At 40.9% G+C, this 18,157-nt stretch overlaps 1 protein-coding gene across 11 annotated transcripts in view; it reads right to left on the reverse strand.

Annotated features, from left to right (window-relative positions):
• ZNF827 (zinc finger protein 827) overlaps positions 1-18,157 on the reverse strand; it is a 165,070-nt gene that overhangs the window by 58,102 nt on the left and 88,811 nt on the right. For 10 of the 11 annotated variants that reach the window (XR_011096146.1, XR_011096145.1, XM_068680859.1 and 7 more), the window contains 2 exons: positions 15,368-15,540; positions 6,082-6,565 (listed from right to left, as the gene is read on the reverse strand). Coding sequence is in view for 9 of the 11 variants with exons in the window: in XM_068680859.1 (XP_068536960.1) it covers positions 6,082-6,565; positions 15,368-15,540 (657 nt within the window). In the remaining 2 variants the exon portion in view is untranslated. The remainder of the gene's footprint in view (positions 1-6,081; positions 6,566-15,367; positions 15,541-18,157) is intronic. The other variant, XM_068680858.1, reaches the window with a different exon arrangement.

The following is an 18,157-nucleotide window of genomic DNA, read 5'->3' on the forward strand; positions in this document are numbered from 1 at the left end:
TGCCAAGACTTGCCACCTCAGGGCTTCCAGAGACCACTTAAAATATGAGGTCTTCCAAATTATCTGGCTTAAGTATGTTGAAACTGTGTATGCAGCGGTCTAGAAAAGGTCGCTAATTATCTTGATCTTCTCTAAAGCTGCTTTGCATTTAAGGACCCATAGTCAAGCAAAATGAGCCACAACACTGGAGAGTGACCAGTCCTATTACTCCCCTCTCAGAATTGTACACCATTTTAGTCCAACAGCAATGGAGGGATTTGGCAAATTGCTGCAGCACCTGGAGGACTGGACGTGCCCCCCTACCCCAAGATGTCTGGTATACAGCCAACATCCCACCTGCTAAACAAAACTCTAACATCTGCTAAGACAATGGTCTTCTTTCCAGGTAAAAACCAAAACAACAGCAGACTAAGTGAACTTCTGGGGAGCAAAAGCAAAGAAGGGGAACAGCGTAGGAGGAGCAAAGCAAAATTTGTTGCTTATAGGAAAGAACTTGGAGAACATCCTTGGAGTATGGAAATTTCTTCTCTCTACATAGGAACGGAGAAAGAGAGAAGTGCCACCAGAATGACCTTTATAGCTGTTTATGAAAATTAAACAAACAAAACAAAAACAATTGGAGATGATTGAACTAACAATGTCCTCAATTCCTGTTTTGGATAGATCTGACAGAGTGGCTCATGAGCTAGGGCTTCTGCCCAGAGTAATGGTGTAATCAGGGAAGCAAGAGACATCAGTCTAGCTGTTCCTAAATATGAGTTTCTGTGGATATTAAAACAAAGTTGTAAGCACAGAGCTGGTTCAGAATCATATTTACATCTTCGTTTAAGTTGCATTGGGCTGAGTAAACAAAAAAGCAATTTGTTATATTGCATTTTAAACAACTGAATTAGAGCAGAGTCTACACTGCTTTATCTTGCTAAACTCTATTTCTACAAGGTATAAAATATGATGCATATGGTTTTAAGAATACCAGGAAATTCTTGAACGTAGGACTAGCAATTGCTGAAAAGGGTGGTGGCATAGCAGTGGCAAAGATTTGCACGACTTTTTGTTAGCTGTGCTATTGCACTTTTTCAGTTTTATTTGAAATTAAAGGTTCATATAGATTTTATGAAAATGTGGATCTGGAGAGGCACTTCAAAGAGATCTCGATGACATCAGGGGTATTTGCACCGACAGCAGCATTATGGAATTCGCAGCATTTTTAAATGAAGGATATGGCTGAATAATTGCCAGCCCCGTCCGCTTACATATTCCAATTGAAAATTTACATTCTGGCATAAACTAGGAATCCTAAATATAGACAGCATGGTCTTTTCTTTGGAACCTACTATACAAATGCATCAATTATGACAACTTAATTGGACATGCTTTTATTTTATTAAAAATAGCTGCTCGAAGAGTCTTCAAGCCAGCCAGTTCAGTACTGTCAATGGCAAATGCTGCAACATTTCAAGTTACTTGTGCTACCTTTAGGGAATGCAGTACTTTTGAAAAGGCAAACAGAATGGGTAAGCTAAGCAGTTCCTTAGCTTATCTACTAGTATTTTGTGCGTCTGATGATTTACAATTTTGTTACTCCATTAATGGAATCAGCTCAGGAAACATGAATGCAAAGCCCAAGTCCTTTGGACAGCCACCAAAATCCCACGCTGGCATTACTTTCCAAAATCAAGATCTGACTCCTCGCACGGCAGTGACATCAGACGTGACTTCAACTGGGAGGAACCCCTGTTTTTCTTTGTTTAACGTGGCCAGCCCCAAACACTCAGCATGCCTGTTATCCCTCCTTCCCCCTTTCTATATTAAAGTTTTTCCATGCAAGTAACCTGGGGAACATAAAAAGAACTGCAGAAGCAAGGCACACACAACGTCAGAAGATGGAGAGAGATGCTTCCTGGAGTAATGCACTTGGTGAACACAGAGAAGTCGGGGAAGGAGGCCAGGCATGAAGTATGCTTTACAATTACTATTTCCACACAGAATTCCTTGGAGATCAATAGTGCAGGAATCCCATTCATTTTGATGGGTTTCATTTATTTTCGAATGTTATGAAAAGTAACTGCTGCGCACAACATAGGCACAGTAATAACTTCACTAGAGCACAGTGGCCATGGTAAGTTGGAGCACTGTGAAAGCCATGGTTTATTACAGAAGAAAAGAAGCCTTAGAAGTGGGTGGAAGGGCATCAGAATTTAAAGAGATGTGTTGTATAATGTCTACCAATGAAATTTTAAAAACAGGAAAAGCAAATACTCTGCAAATTATGATACGAATGCAGTGACAAGGAATTAGTGGAGTGGGGGAACAAAACATCCTGGCAAAGCACGGATCCAGCAAAGTATTTGGGCAACCTAAAGCATACAGGCAATCCCACTGAAAATAAGAGGGGGAAGGTTTGAAGGTAAAAATAGACCCATGCTTAAATATTCTTCTAGTGTAAGGTTATATGTTAAGAGTCTTCAACTAATTTTCTTTATAAACAATAATCCTTCCAAAATTAAATAAAATTTCAGAGAATCCTTTTATATCACTATGAATTTAAAAGCATCTTCCACCTTAAGGTAGGACCTAGGGAATGGAATCTGGAAAAGATTTCAATGTTTGTTCCTATTTTCTAGTTCATGATTTGCATGCATCCAAAAATATTTGTGGCAACCAATGTGTCACTGAATCATACAAAAATTAGGACTGAAGGGATCTTTGAAGGTCACCTAAACCAGCATTGCCCTACCTCTTTGAATCTAAAGTCTTTCTGAACTAAAATTCAGAAGCCTTTTTGAGCCCTATCATCTCGGTTCATTTATGAACATTTCAAAATCAGGTCCAACTTCAAACACCTGTAATTTCCCCCCCACCTCTGCTACTCTACAGCTTGCTACTTGCTGTTCAGCTGGAGTTTCCTGTAACTGCTTCTCCTGTTGCATGGTTCACTGACTGAGACACATGTATCTAGTCCATCCTACTGCCTGATAGGTGATCAACCATATCTGACAGGCAGCTATCTGTTTTTTAAAAAATCCCCAGTGGTGGAGATGTCCCAATCTCTCCAGCCAATTAGAAGTTTAAAAACCTCAAGTTTTGGAAAGATTTTCTTAATGCTAGCTTAAAACCTATAGCAATAGATAAGCGTGTTATTGTTTGTCCTAATCATCATGAATTAACATCAGATTATTCACCCCCGACTCTTGTAGTCTTCTTACAGGTTTCACAACCTCACAGGAAATGTTTTCTCAACCTCTAGTCAATTCTGCTGCTCTTCTTTGAAGCCCTCCCAGCTGTCCATGCTCTTTATGAACTATAATGCCAAGAACTTGGACTTTACCACGTCTAAGAAGAGCAGTATCACTTCCCCCTTCTTTGGGGTTGTTTCTCTCTTTATACATCCCAGTACAATGACTGCCATTCTAGCAACAGTATGATGTTACCAACTCCAGTTCCCTTCCTACAGAACTGCTACCTAGCTGCTGGTCCTGATTTTCTATTTGTGCAACGGTCTGCTGAATGGCTGCACATTTCTCCCTGCTCCCTTTTCAAGGCAACCCTTGTCTTTGGCCTGCAAGCTACTCTCAACGTGCTGTTGATACCGACTTCACCTAGAGTAGAGAAGCACCACATTGTGCAATCAGAAATAATACTGAGTTAAGATTATATACATGTTTATGAAGACTCAATTTCAAATGTGATGATAGCTAATAACCACCGATTTGGTACCATCTTCCACCCCACTGCAGTAGTTAAGCTTCTGCTCTGAGCTGGTCCTGGAGAATGCATCTCTTGGGTGCGAAGGCAGGCAAGCATGCCTCCGGGTCAGACACTTGGAGAAAGAAGAGGCTGAAACTGCCCAGAAATGAAAACCAACAGACCCCCAAGGCTTCCCGTGAAACTGAAGACACAGAAACTGAAGCTAACAAAGAGGAGGAGGAGCAATAAACATTGGCAAGCAAAAATAAATGCTCATTTAAGGCATCAATATTCAATAAGAATAAATGCCAAATTCTAAAAGCTTAGATATCTGTCTACTGCTTCTCTCTTAGCCACAAGGCCTGTCAGAGAAGAAAATTAGATTGTTTTGACATAATTTGGTCTCGACAAATCTGTGTTGGCTGTTACAATTGGCATATACGGTTTGAGATGTCAAAAGATTTATATCATGGAAAAGGTAAGGCCAATAATTGAAGTTCTGATGGGCCTAAGAAGAGAGTGTCATAATAAAGAAATCACTCAAAGGAACTTGGTTCAGCACAGCAAGCAGTCAAAAAATGCAGCTATTACTTAGCCAACTTGTTTAAAGAGAATTTCTTTTACTTATTCTCTGAATTTATGCACGTTGTGTGCAGGAAAGCACAAGCTAAATGTATATAACACAATACAAATCCCAGGAGAAAAGAAATTCTGTTTCCTTTGAACATTGCTCTCCTTGTGTAGTAAACTTGGTGACTGGCAGTACATTTTCATCCAAATATGCACACATACGAAATTACAGATACATCTCACTCCCCCAGTGACTTTATAACATGTTGCTAGGTAACAGTGCATACAAGTCAGGTTTCAAGACCTTTAGTAAGTCACCATAAAATAACTGCATAGGCCTTTTGCATGAATAATGTACATTTGTATCCTTTTTCTCATGCCAATAGATCAGACACTGAAAACATGACCGGCTGCCAAACTGTAAACAGCTCCCCATCAACAGCTACACGAAAAACAACACAGCGAAACATTGCATGCTTTTTCAGCATCCAGCCCTTTCCCCCTCTCCTGCTTTCTGCTCTCCTTCTTGCTACACGCATCCCCCACGAGTGCTACCATCCACAGGTCGGTGCAGCCGAGGCACTGAGCCACGGGGTGTATGATGCACATTTAAAAGAGACATCAGAATGACAACGTGTACAGGACAGCTGTCAGACAGCAAAAATGGATTTCATATAGAGTTCAAATTCAGAACTCAGTTAAACAACATACAGATGAAACAGACTCATCTTTGCTCATTTTTTCTTGGTCGTCCTGGGCAGATGAGGACGGCAAACCTTGCCACAATACAGGGCTGCAGTTCCACCTAGGCAGGGTCAGAGCTACTTTCCTACTTTACCTGACAGTAAAATTTACTGAAATGCAACTTACGTTCCATCTAAAGGAAAAACGTGACCAATTATTCTCTATTGAAAAAGGTACCTTCTAGCTCCGAAGCCTGAAACTTACAACACAGACTGTCTTCTCCTTGTGAAACACAAGTTCCTCCAGGGACGTTTTTCCTGACTTCTTTCTCTTTAAGAATTAAAGGCCAATTTTGAAAACATTTAGTATAGAACAAACTCCTAGCATGTCCACAGCTCTGAAATGTTCAGTCAAATCAATAAGAGAGCACATAAAATAATAGATTTTCCCTAAACACGTTCTCCACTTCAGATTCACGCATCTGAATATCATTCTCACAGCAATAATCTGACAATGAAAAAGAAACCACAGTAAACACGTTCTGCATTAGATATGGATTTCAATTAGAATATTTTTTAAAAATGTTCACGAATCTCTAGGACGACCAATTTCATGTTAATAATCAAGAAATGCAGTAACATTCATACTTCACAAGCATTGACTAGTTAGACGTCATATGCTACTCTGAAAGGAAGGTCACCAGTCACTTATTGGTGCTATTTAACAGATGGTTAAAGGCAGAGAAGTTAAGAGCTGAATTTTCTAACATGCTGGGTGCTTGTGACCCTCAGTGAATTTAAACTAGAACTACAGATATTTAGCAGGCCTGAAAAAACACACCAAATGAGATTTGCCAAGGTAATTGTCAGCAAATATCAAAGCCTGGAAAACAAGTTCTCACTCCCAATCCCAGATTTTAATAATTAAACAGCAAAACCCCTCTCTTTTTCTTTTCTCTCACTGCTTTCCCTCTTCCCTCTATCATGCACCTCTTTTCCTATCCAAAGAAACTAGAAATTACAAGTTAAGAAGTTGCAATGTTTTTCTCCCTGCAATTCAATGACTTAGCAGACCCAAGGCAAAGGTTTCTTAGCCCATCAAAGGAGCAGCTGCCGCTGCTGGTGCTTGCTGCTCAATTACCTGACAGCTTCATAAGAAAATCTGATGCCATCTTGACAGAGATGTCTTGGCTGAATAGTGCTGATGCTGTACTGGCCACAAAGTCAGAGGATTCTTTCAGCTTTGTGTTGTTGGGGGCTCTGTCAACAGTGCTAAGAGCAAAAGGTGCAGCTGAGATGCCATTGTCATCTTTGGGCTCTTCTTTCACTAGTAAAGGTGGAACTCCTCCACTAGCCTGCCCAGCCACATCAGGCGTTTTAGATACAGATGCTGATCCCATAAGGTCAGGTCCAACTCCTTCCCTCTGTGGTCCCGAGCAGGAGTCACTATTTAGCTGTGGTGACCCCTTCACCTCAGTTTCTGGTATTTCCTCCTTCACTTTGGATTCTGTCCTGAGGAAATGCTGATGGCAACGCATATGGAGTTTCAGGCTGAAGTGGCGGGAGGAAGTAAAAGGGCATAGCTGGCATTGAAAGGTCTCACCCCTGTCTTGGTGCTGATGAACCTGGTTCAAGAGGTGAAAGATAAAAGCATGTATTAAGCAGAGCAGTTTACTAGCATTACAGAAATCTCAGCTCAACGCGTCTGACACCGCTTTAAAAAAAAAAAAAAGAAAATTTAACTAATGAATGAACTCTGCATTCGGAGCACTTGGAAGGAGGTCAGGTACTATGAACAGTAGGATTCTTTCACACATAAGTCAACATAAACATCAGACTCAACTGAAAAAAATAAATCAGAAACATCTGCTCTGTGGCATGGAAGTGATGAAGTCTGCTTTGGGTGAAACAGTCCTTCTGACCTGATCCTGATGACCTGTCAGTGTGCAAAAAAAGGTTTCCAAGCTATAACTAGCAGCTTCCTTGATTAAAAACAAAACTAAACAAAGGAACTCCACAAGAACCTATTTATTAATATGTCCTGCTAAGCAGGATCATTCTGTGCAACCTCATAAATAAGTGTTCAGAGCAGCCCAGCAAAACATCAACCTGCATAGCGACGTCCATCATCAATTTACGAACTATTAGGGTAAAGACACAACACCTGGCAATACCAACGTGCTATTGAAGCAGTTCCTTGCAAATTAATTCTCCCAGAAAATAAACAGCTCTGTTATCATAAACTACAAACAGGAGAGATGGTGTTTGACAGCTAATTCTGTCAGTCAATGATTGCAGTTAATCCTACTGTCCTCATATTTGGACTGCACGCTCTTTCTCACAGAGACTGCGTGCTCCAGTACGACTATATAACATCTAGCATCCCCAGGCCTAACCCTGATTATGTTTTGAAAGGCACTCTATCCATCCATCCATCGGCAGTGGTTTACATATTATCTACCTGAGCAGACACACTCATTAATATAAACTATGTACACATGTTATACAATTTCTTGATTAACCCAGTACTCACGAAAGGAAAGGAATAATTGAGCTCAGCATAATAATCACAGGTGTATTAAAAAGTTTTGTCTCCATAGCTTCACAAATAAATTTTATATCTTGACAGTAGCACTCGGGGCTACTCCCTCCAGAAAGACGAGCAAATGCATACGTTTGCTCCTTACTAATTGATGACCACGTGATTAAGACAAATTGGCACCAGATTGAGCTCCACACATTCGTTTTCACTTGTGACTTGAGTTGGCTGGAAACACCGCACTGAGCCAGATTTTTGTTGGAAAAAGGCAATTTGTTGAACGTAAAATATTTCACCTGAAACACGGAGGGGTTCGATGAACTCTTGGCAAAGCAGGCGTCATTCCCCCACCCTACTGAGAGGCACCCTATCCCCAGCTCCCTGGGCTTGGCTCAGAAGCAGCCACCTGTGCCAGGAAATCACAGCTTGGTGCTGAAGCCTGGGAGCCCAAAAGCCGCGAAGGAATTCAGTCACAAGCTCCTATCCAGCATCCCCAGCTCAACGTGCATCACACCTGAACTCAGGTCTGCTAAAACATGAAGCTGGTAGACCTCCCTCTTGCAGCCCTTTTTGCATTCAGTGAAAACACATTTCCACCAGCGCTGCCTAACTTTTTATTCAATGGTTCTTCAAGGGCTCTGGAGATTAGGTGCTAAATAAACAGATAGCAAAAGAGAATTTCCCTTGGCCAGCCGCTTCCCAGAATGACATTCTCAGCATTGTATAAGCCTGACATTTACAGACAAATTCTGGAATCTTAAAATTGCAACTGACAACAACAAAAAATTAAAGCTAATGCTAGCCTAAGACAATTTTAAAGCAATAACCTTGCAGAAGAAGAGAAGCACAATAAATTCTAAGTATTAATAGGTTACAGCGGAAATGCCAACCAGGTCGTCTATCTCCACGGCTGGAAACTGGCTGGTCTGGGCGCGCAGCAGTATGCAAGCTATTTCCTCCACGAAGAGCACCGAGAGGTACTAATGGCAGCAGGCACTCTCACCATGGCAACTTTCTCTCTTACACCCACTGAGATCCTGTGTGCCAGAGTTTGTCTCCAGGATCCCCACCAATCAACATCTCCCTGCCTACATATTCAGCCACTTCTTCCAGAGGCCCCGTACCGCAGCCATCCCTGTGATGCCTTCTGAAGGCTGTCACTGCTGCAGACGGGTGGCGAAGTCTGTGTGGGAGCCCACCCTCTCCTCCCAGGAGCACGGCACGCCACCCCTGCAGTACCTTTGGAGAATGGGGGACTGATTCATCTGACTTGGATTTCTCTCCAGTGCAAAGACAATAGCAGTGTCATCAATGGATTTCTCCTCAATTAAAGCCTTTTTACAACGTGCAGCCAAGGAATTACAGAATTAAAACCCAGGGAATGGCTCTTACAGTGTGCTAGTGCTACCCAAACCATTGGGCGTCCTCTTCAGACTCAGTTAGGCTGCTGCTGGTGGCGGCGCTACTGCAATGGGGGACGGATAACCTCTGGCAAGGACAAACACAGAGCCTGACCCGGCTCCTATTCCCTGGTGACAGCAAGAACCACAGGCAAGAGGAGATGAGAGGGCAGCTGGAAAGTTTTCTCCAGAGTCCCAATCTGAGCCTGGCTGCTGACAGATTTGGATCTCTCTGAATTATGCTGCAACAAACCAGAGCACATAAAGAAAGGCTCTTCCAAAATCCCATAAAACCATGTTCTGACTTATGTCAAAAACATTGAAGGACTTCTCCTTCTGAGTTTCTTTCATTTAACTGTGGATATTCTCCTTGACAGTGCAAAGCATACTTCTTTTGTTTGTTTGTTTGTTTTTTAATATTACAGTCTTCCCAGTCTCAAATGGTGTTTTGTAGTTCTACAATTTTTGCTGTGTGCTCTTCGTATGAAGTACACAGTAAGTTTCAGCCGAGCTACATGCTTCCCACAAACTTTAGACACAGTTGGAGGACTTGGGTACAATATATCTATTGGTTCTTTTTGTTTCTTTCTTTCTTTCATTTTCTCTTGCTGCCTCCTCATTGGCACATAACAAGAAAGACAAAAAAGAGTCAGTTCAATTTTCTTTTCTACCACATGCATTATTTTGATCACACCTAAACCAAGTGGTTCCATTCTTTGCAATTTCTTTCTTCAAAGGAGTTCTTGCCATCCCACTACTCATTTCCATTGCCAGCTTTTCAAACCCCTTCTAATCCCAATGCATCTTTTTGATGCACAGTGTGCATCAGAAACGAATATCAGAAGTGGCAGCACAGCATATGTTTGTAATAGCATTGTAATATTTTCAGTGTTATTTTTGTTCTATTCTGCACACATTTGAATATCTAACGTACTTTTTAACCACTACTGCACATGCAAAGAAAAGGTTTTCATTGAACTGTCTACAATGATACCCAGATATTTTCCCTGAGTAGTTACAGTTCATTATATTAAAGACAGTCAGGTGCATGATTAGTTTAAGGCTGCTGTTTCCAAGGTGCACTACCTTGTATTTGTCAACAGTAACTTCGTTTGGCCTTGCATTTATCTGTCAGCTAGCCTCTTTTTATTCTCTTTCAAGTTTTGCCTTTTCTAATCTTGATTTGTGTACACGAGGTTGTATCGTCTACAATCCTCTTACCCACAAACATTATTTTGTGCGCATCGTATTTTCTAAACTACACACCACTCTTCACAATGGAACACCCCTCTGTTAGCCTTTTGTCATGTTTAACATTGCTAATTTCTTCCTACCCTTTGTTTTATCATCTCTTGGTGAATTTCTAATTTGCTATAGTACATCACATCGCCTAATTTATTTGGCAGCTTCTCAGTGAGCAGCTTTGCCAAAGGCTTTCTTAAAGGCCAAATAAATTTCAACTGATTCTCAAGTCCATGATTTTCTTGACATGCTCAAAACATCTTAGTGGAAGAACACATGATTTTCTTTTACAGAAGCCACGTGTCCCTATCATATCACATCATCCTATATTTCGTTACATTTTTTGTCGACATACTGCCATTCCTGGTATCATAAGCAGTTTGTTAAATCATCTTTTCATACTTAAAAGCAACATCCTGGCAGATTTACCAGCCAGTTTAAGTGGTGTGACCCCACCTAACACTGAACAAGGGGGAGCAGGGATGAGAGAAACAACGACACAGCCTACTCCTGCAAATTTGTAGAACCAATGAGGTAGATCTTCTCTTGTCCACTTCCTTAAAGTTGGGGTAATGCTGCTTGCATAGATTCTCCCTTTTGTTAAGAGGCACGGGAAAGGAATGCCAAAATTTCCCCTTTCTTTTGCGGGACTCTGCAGGTTTTATTGGTTTTGTTGTTGTCTGTGAGTTTTTGTTTGTTTGTTTTGCTTCTTTTTTTTTTCCACGCTCAAAATAAAGGGGAGAATAAAGAGGACATTCATCCCTAAGCAAAATTAGCACATAAAGGGTGTAATTGCATGTGTCTGAATTTTGTTTGCTTCTGGCTACTCACTCTGACTTACTCTCATTGACATAATTATCAAGTTTTTCTTTGCCCACTGTAGGTTTTTTTTTTTCTCACCAACTTTTGTTTGATGTGGATTAACATGAGGAGCATCTGTTTACAAACTACTACAATCAACAATTATGACAACCTGACATTTATACATACTTGCCTCCTCACCTATTCCCCCCTGCTTTTTTTAATCTTGTAGTAAAAAGCCTACTGAGACTGCATCCAGACACACTTGAGAGATCTTTATTTTGCATTTATCATGTGCTCTCTACCATTTCCTTTCATGCTTTCTGATAAACTCCTTCATTTTTAAAATCTTGTACTTCCAGAAGTTTAGTGCCACGGTGCTGGTTTTGGTATGATCCTTCGCCTCAGGACACATACACTATTTATATAGCGTTTTCTTTTTGAAACTGGTTCCTTGCTTTGCTTAAAAAGCGAAGGAGAAGAACAGCCTCTCTGCAGGACTGGACTACCTGTTCAAAAACTTTGTTTCCAGATTTAAGGTATACATGTTTTTCCTGTCATATTCTTGTACCATATACAAAGAGTGATGAGATTAAAGGGTAGGTATTTGAAGTCACTTGTACGTATCTGAGACTCGAGGCACAGATTTCACTTGTTGAAAAGAAGTGCAAGTTTGTAGTACCGCCCGTCAGCTGAGGTGAGGTAATGGAATCACAGAAGCCTCCCCTGGCTCTTTAAGGTTAGATTAAACAAAACTAAACAAAAAACTCTCATAAAATACAGCCAACCTCCTCCCCGAGCATGCTGAAGATGCTTTGAAGTAACCTGTTCTGTACTTCCACCAAAACGGACCATAAATGCTTATGTGGTTTTCTGAACTTTGCTGAGGGATAAAGAGTAAGAGGCAAATCACTATGGCAAGCACCTAGATACATTCTTCAGAGCCTTTTCTTACCCCTGCTATCGTGTAATGAACAGCCTCCCTCTGATCCACAGGCTGATTAGAACCCGCTGAATATGACACGGAAGTATTAATCTAAGATCTCACTAGATGGTCCTTCTTCACAGGCAACAGTGGCACGAAGATGCAGCAGCTGAGCACCATGTGACCTGCCTGCCACTGCATCTGCCTCTTCTGTTAAGCTTAATCGTCAATTTCTTCATTTTCAGTCTTACCATCATGCTTCAGCATAAGTTCACAACACTAAACTTCTTTTCCCCTGCTAGAAGAGCTGGCTCAATCGTTTCTGCATTATGTCTATATAGCAGCACAAGGAACATTTATAGATATTATTTTTGGCCATATGCTCCTCTTCCTCATTCCCCCTTCCAAGTACTCAGGCTAATATCCTGTTGCTTTCTTGGAACATATCCGTATGATCTCACAGCCTGTCCTTCCACCAATTGCTGAGGAAGATATGTGCATGATCCAAAGATATCAATTGGCCAAAATCTGACTGATGCTTGTGGTATTGCTCTGAGGTAAATTTAATCCCTACTTCCCTACCAGGAAAAACAGAAAAGCCTGAAAACATCTTGCTGAATTACACCACCCCTTTCTGTTGCTTTCTGCAGCTTCAGAAGCAGTACATAAGATATCCTTTCACTCAAGAAGAAAATAACATGTTCAAACTGAGTATGTATTTAGATATACGGAGAGGAGGTCTCAAGCACAGCCCTTGCTGCCTGCCTGGACAGGACACCTCTCTGTTACCCAGTCATTTTCTTCAGCTTCACTTTCAGCATTCTCTGGGCCCCTGGAAACCACACTATGGTACCAGAATCAAGTCCTCAGATGCTACCCTCAGATTCTTGTGAAGAAGGACCAAAACTTGTGGTTATGCAAGTACTATAATTTGTCTCCAAAATAGACTAATAAAATTCTGTACTGCATCTATTTTAGGACTTTTCTAAGGTGCCTATCACTGTGGAATCTGAATGCCATATAACAATTATAGATAACACAATGTGCCTTAAAAGGCAAGCTACTCTGTCTCCCTTGTTCATTTTGTGCCTGCGTGGAAACTTTTCTTTTGCTTCCCTTCTTGCCTTTCACTTCCTCGCCTCCAGTTGTGAGTTGGTCCTGGCAAAGTGCCCTTACTGAAAGAAAGCTTTCATCGACACGGTGGGTAGCACATGTAGATCTGAATACGGTCAGGGCTGGAATCGCTCCAGCTCTCTTTATTAAGATATTCTCTAGCAGGGGACAAGACACCAAAAATATTGGCAATGTATTCTTGGCCAATCGGTTTGAGTTTACCATAAAATAACTTATTATTTAGATAGTTAATCATTACCCTAAAGATACACACAATAAGGAAGCCCCAAGTTGACACTCACACAAACCACTAATGGAAATCAAAACTCTAAACTAACAGCTTCAATGGAAAATGCCCACAAGAACCTAGAAAAAAGAGGAGGTGCTCCAGCCCAGAGCTATGCTGCCTTGGAGGAAACATGGACAATGCTATCAGATTTTGAAGACCACAGCAGGACAAAACACCTCAACAGGTTTTGCCTGCCATCCTGATCAATGGACCATTCAGCTCATGGGGAGGAAGAGAAGAGTGGAGAAGCAGCTCTGCTCTGCCTTCATAGGCAGTGTTTCTATGAATGGCCTGCTCAATTAAGACAAATACATGAAAGCCACTGAAATTAAGGTAAAACGTTATCTTGCCGACTCTCACACTTGTGATTTGATGCACCTATCCCGAAGACTATAATAAAAATAAAAGACCAAATACTGGGCAACTAGTTTTACAAAACAATTTTAAGACAACATGGACTTAGTTAATTCAGGGGTTTATGTTAGGAGCTGAAAAGAACACAAGGGCTTCAGATAGCCATCAACATGAGAGACAGTGAAAAAGTCCCTGATTTTCTCCAACATCCTATCTATGAGCTCCTATGGAAATTACCATGTGAAAAAAGGAAGGAACAGGCCTTCAACATGTAAAAAAATAATTCCAAAAAGGCACAAAAAGCAGAGATCAAGAATTTCTGCAGGGAATAATAGAGATATCTTTCATAAAGCAGGGAATAACAACAGGTCTCTACCAAGGAACAGCAACCTTTTAGGTGGTTCATGCCTCTGTGCAGGTTGTCAACAACTTAAAATAAAAAATAATAATAATAATAAATAAAAAAACAACTTTCCTATTATGTTTAGTTCCTCTTCCTTCACGTCTTCTACTTTGGAGGGTCATCTGAGCCCTCCAGTCAACATCAAACACCAAGTCCTGAAAAAAGTAGTTGCAAATACCAAACCTACTTGTACTTGACAAGGACCAGCACAATACACTAAGGATGTCTGGGTACAGTGCACTGATTCTCACTAGGAGAGGTAAGGGGTGAGCCTCTGACTTTGGGGGAATGTTTTCAGACCTAGCAAGGACCTGAAATTCAACAAGATCTGCTGTTGTGATCAATGGAATCATCTGAATTTATACTTAAGTGAATAGTTACTCAAGTGTAAACAAGATGAGACTCCTGTCTAGTGATCTCAGATGTTTCAATAGCTTATATAAAAGCTGAACCAACTTTCCTGTGCCCCTCAACACCACTCTAGTACTCTTACACGCATTTGCCCCAATAAACAAAATATTAACCATTATTATGGTTCACTGTTATTATAACAGCCTGAGTACATTAACCAAGGTAACTCTTTACCCTTCAGCGTCTTCACCCATGGATTAATGGGTCAGGTACCAATTTTTACTTCACCAAGCATGCCCTACATTACACAAGACCAGACACTTCCTATCTTGCAGCCATGCAGTACTTCGGCTAAATTCAGCTAAAGAAACTTTGGTTTCTTTACATTTTTGTATTTCTCCATACCAACATGAATGTTGCTTCCTTCAAATGGTCACCCTCAGTCTGAATCTAAAGCATAGGCTGAGTTAAAAACATTTTTTGAACTTAGTAGAAACATTCAAAACCAAAACATTACAGTATAACATGTTATTCACTCTGCTTTGGATACTTCACTTCTGAAGCACCTGCAGTTAAAAATCACAGCATGAAAAAGGTTCAAACCGCAGAGCAGCAGGCCAAGTTGGTGTGCTCCTTTAGTGCAATGCAATGCCAGGCAGATCCTAGCTCGCAGCCAGAAAGCAGCACTGCTATGTTTGCATGGTGTCGCAGCCCAGCTACCACCCCTGCATCTGGTGGTTCCAGGTCCCAAACTCAAACCATCACAGACAGCTTGTGCTGCACCTTGTGCATGTAACCCAGGACGGCTTCCACATGACATAAAATGGCAAGGCAAGGAAAATATTTTATTTCTTTACCTCTTTATGGTGCCTTTACTTAAATAAACACATAATTAGTAGTACAAACAGTGACATTTTCTTCTTGCAGATGCTACTGAAATAGGTTTGTTGTGCTATCATTTTTTGATTGACACTTCAAGTGTTTTGAATGTTAGTAAACACTTCCCTTACCTTCATGTGTGATTTGAGATTGTCCTTGCGGGCACAGCGAAATGGACAGAGTGGACACTGATGACTTTTCAAACCTGTATGAATCACCATGTGCCGTTTCCAGTAACTCTTCCTCTTGATAACCAAACCACAGATCGGACACTGGAAAGGTTTTCCTCCTTCTTCTTCTGAGGCTTAGCAGAAGGGGGAACAAAAAGAGAGGATCCTTTACAGCCACTTGTCGAACACTTTCCCCTTGTAAACATACTCAAGATACCATTTTTCAATGCTAGTATTTCATCTGCAAAGAGACACATTAGTTAAACAACAATATGTACCAGAAATTTCAGTTCCTCCCCGTGCATGTCTCTTTTCCCGTTAATCTAGTTATTCTCCCTCTAAGAAAGGTCACCATAATTTATAAAGGTTAATGCCCCAAACATCCTTTGGCTAATCAGTAGGGGATGCTACTCTGTCTCACCTGGTCCTAATGCTCCTTATAATTTAACTGAACTGAGATGGATGTCTTTCATAATCATCACTTTGCAGCCTCATTTCCTATCAAACGCCAGTGTTAGTAGCGTATGGAAAATATGCTCAACTGTGTTCCAAAATGATCCATTCCCATATCTGATCGATCGCCAGGTGGATATGGAGGATAGAAAACATGAGAATTCACAGCTTAACTGCCAAGCACGCCGGTATTGCATATCAGATATATTTAACTCCAGAAGTGAATGATTTCATAACCCCTGCTGCTGAACTTGTTTAGCTACGGCTCGAGCAGATGCTGCCGCAACTTCAGCCATCAGGGGTCCTAGAGCCATGGGCTTCCTTGTACTCCTCTAGTTACCAGGGCATTAAATCCACTGCCTTCACAAATGTTTTCACTCTGCTTTACTGCCCAATTCACCTACACTAAGAAAAGGATTTGGTGGCATTTGTCAAGCAAGTATGGTTACACTACTGAGCGTGGAACCATCTCAAGGTTGATGGAAAGAGAAATTCCTTGCTGCTGACTATACACAACCATCCATCCATTCATTCTCTCACCACAATTTCCTCTGCTTATTGTAAAGGTCTAGCATTATGACAGAATTGGAAGCCCTTTTTCCTCAATATAAAAGACAGACTGTTTTCAAATATCCAGAGCTCAGTGATGCCTACCCTGCTATTTGGAACTCGTCTCAAAATATTTCATCTCATTATTATCAGTTATTTCCTACTGATAAGGATAGAGCAAACACCAAATTCCCTCCATGAGGAACTAAGTGATAAAAACCACCAGAAAGATTTATCCTATCCTAAAAAAAATAATAATTCTTGCTATTAGGTAGGAAACACAGACACTGCAATTCCACTGATCACTTACTCATTATGTAAGCACAGAAAAGGACACGCTGCCAAATCAGGCACTTCTGCAAGTTCAGAATGTCTACTTGTGAAATTTTCTATCACACTCACCGTATTATCAAATTGTTCCCCTCTGACTTTCTATGCAGGAAGCCAAATTCAATGCTATAGTTACTTGTGTTTCACTTTTTTATTATCTTTACTTACACAAAAGGCAGCAGAAAGACAATCCACAGAAAAATATATTGGTAGCACTTTCTACCTACCGTTTCTTTTCCTTCTATTATATCTTTTCCCCAGCCTCTGGTTATCACAAAAGATCCACAAAAGAAACATGTAACAACCTTTCTATTACCCATTTTCCACATCATTAAAAATAAATCTGCAAACAAGACCAATCAATAGCAATTTAGCACTTTGCAAAATACGCAAAGAACTGGACCAAATGCCTGGGACTTCATCAGTAACAACGCCAATTAATGGTACGCAGGATTTACATCAACCCCCTCCAAAGCTCAACCACATTAGTACTTTACTACACCACACAAATCTTGACATAAGAAAAAAAGGGGGGGGGGGGTCAGCTTTTCTTTTATATTGATGTGTATTTTATGCCACACGCTGTCAATTAATTGGAAGAAGTGATTATACTGAGGACAGAATCAGGCAGTGTTTCCCCCCAAAATTTCAGGAACAGAATTGCAAGAACTGCAGGCAAAAAGTTATTACCAAGCAAGTATTTGGTCAGTATAAAAAAGGGGGGGGGGGGGAGGGGTGCTGCCACCCACAGTCTTTCAGAAATACCATCAGAATTTTAGCAGAGATTACAGACTTCCTTTAAGTTTGACCCCAAACCCATGAGCATTTAATTAAGTTGGCAAAACTAATAATGTCATTAAAAGTTAGCCTTCTCTGTGCCACTTCAGCACAACCTGTGAAAGCCAGGCTGAAGTTCACCCAGCCCAACTTGTGGTATTAGAGGTGATGATGTTGTAATAAGCCACAGCTCCAGCGTGCTTGCTGCCTGCATAACTCTGACCAAAATGCTCAACAAGGTGGGCAAAGGAGCAGCGTGCGTACAAGCCTCCACCTTTGCTGCTCCTTGCTTGTCAACATCTAATTAATCTCGCAGCGTATTGATCTTATAACCAAAGCTAGATGTTGCTGGTGGGTAAGTAAAACAGATTCATAGCAACAAAGAAAACCCAACAATGCCTTCAGTGTTCCAGGTATGAGAGGGGAACAAAACACCTCTCAGTCTGTGCCTACTGGGAAAAGACGTCTAACTCTCCGGGAACAAGCCAAAACCCCTGTGTCCCCAGAAGCAATCAGACACACAATAACAGATACAACGTTATTAATCTTTACTAGTTAAAGAAAAATCTTTTCTTTGCTTCTAGTGGCATAATGTAGGTGTAAAAGGAACTGGGAGCTTGTGATGTTTATTTTCATGGCAAA

The sequence above is a fragment of the Anas acuta genome, chromosome 4 (genome assembly GCF_963932015.1).
Source record: "Anas acuta chromosome 4, bAnaAcu1.1, whole genome shotgun sequence".
Classification (NCBI taxonomy): domain Eukaryota; kingdom Metazoa; phylum Chordata; class Aves; order Anseriformes; family Anatidae; genus Anas; species Anas acuta.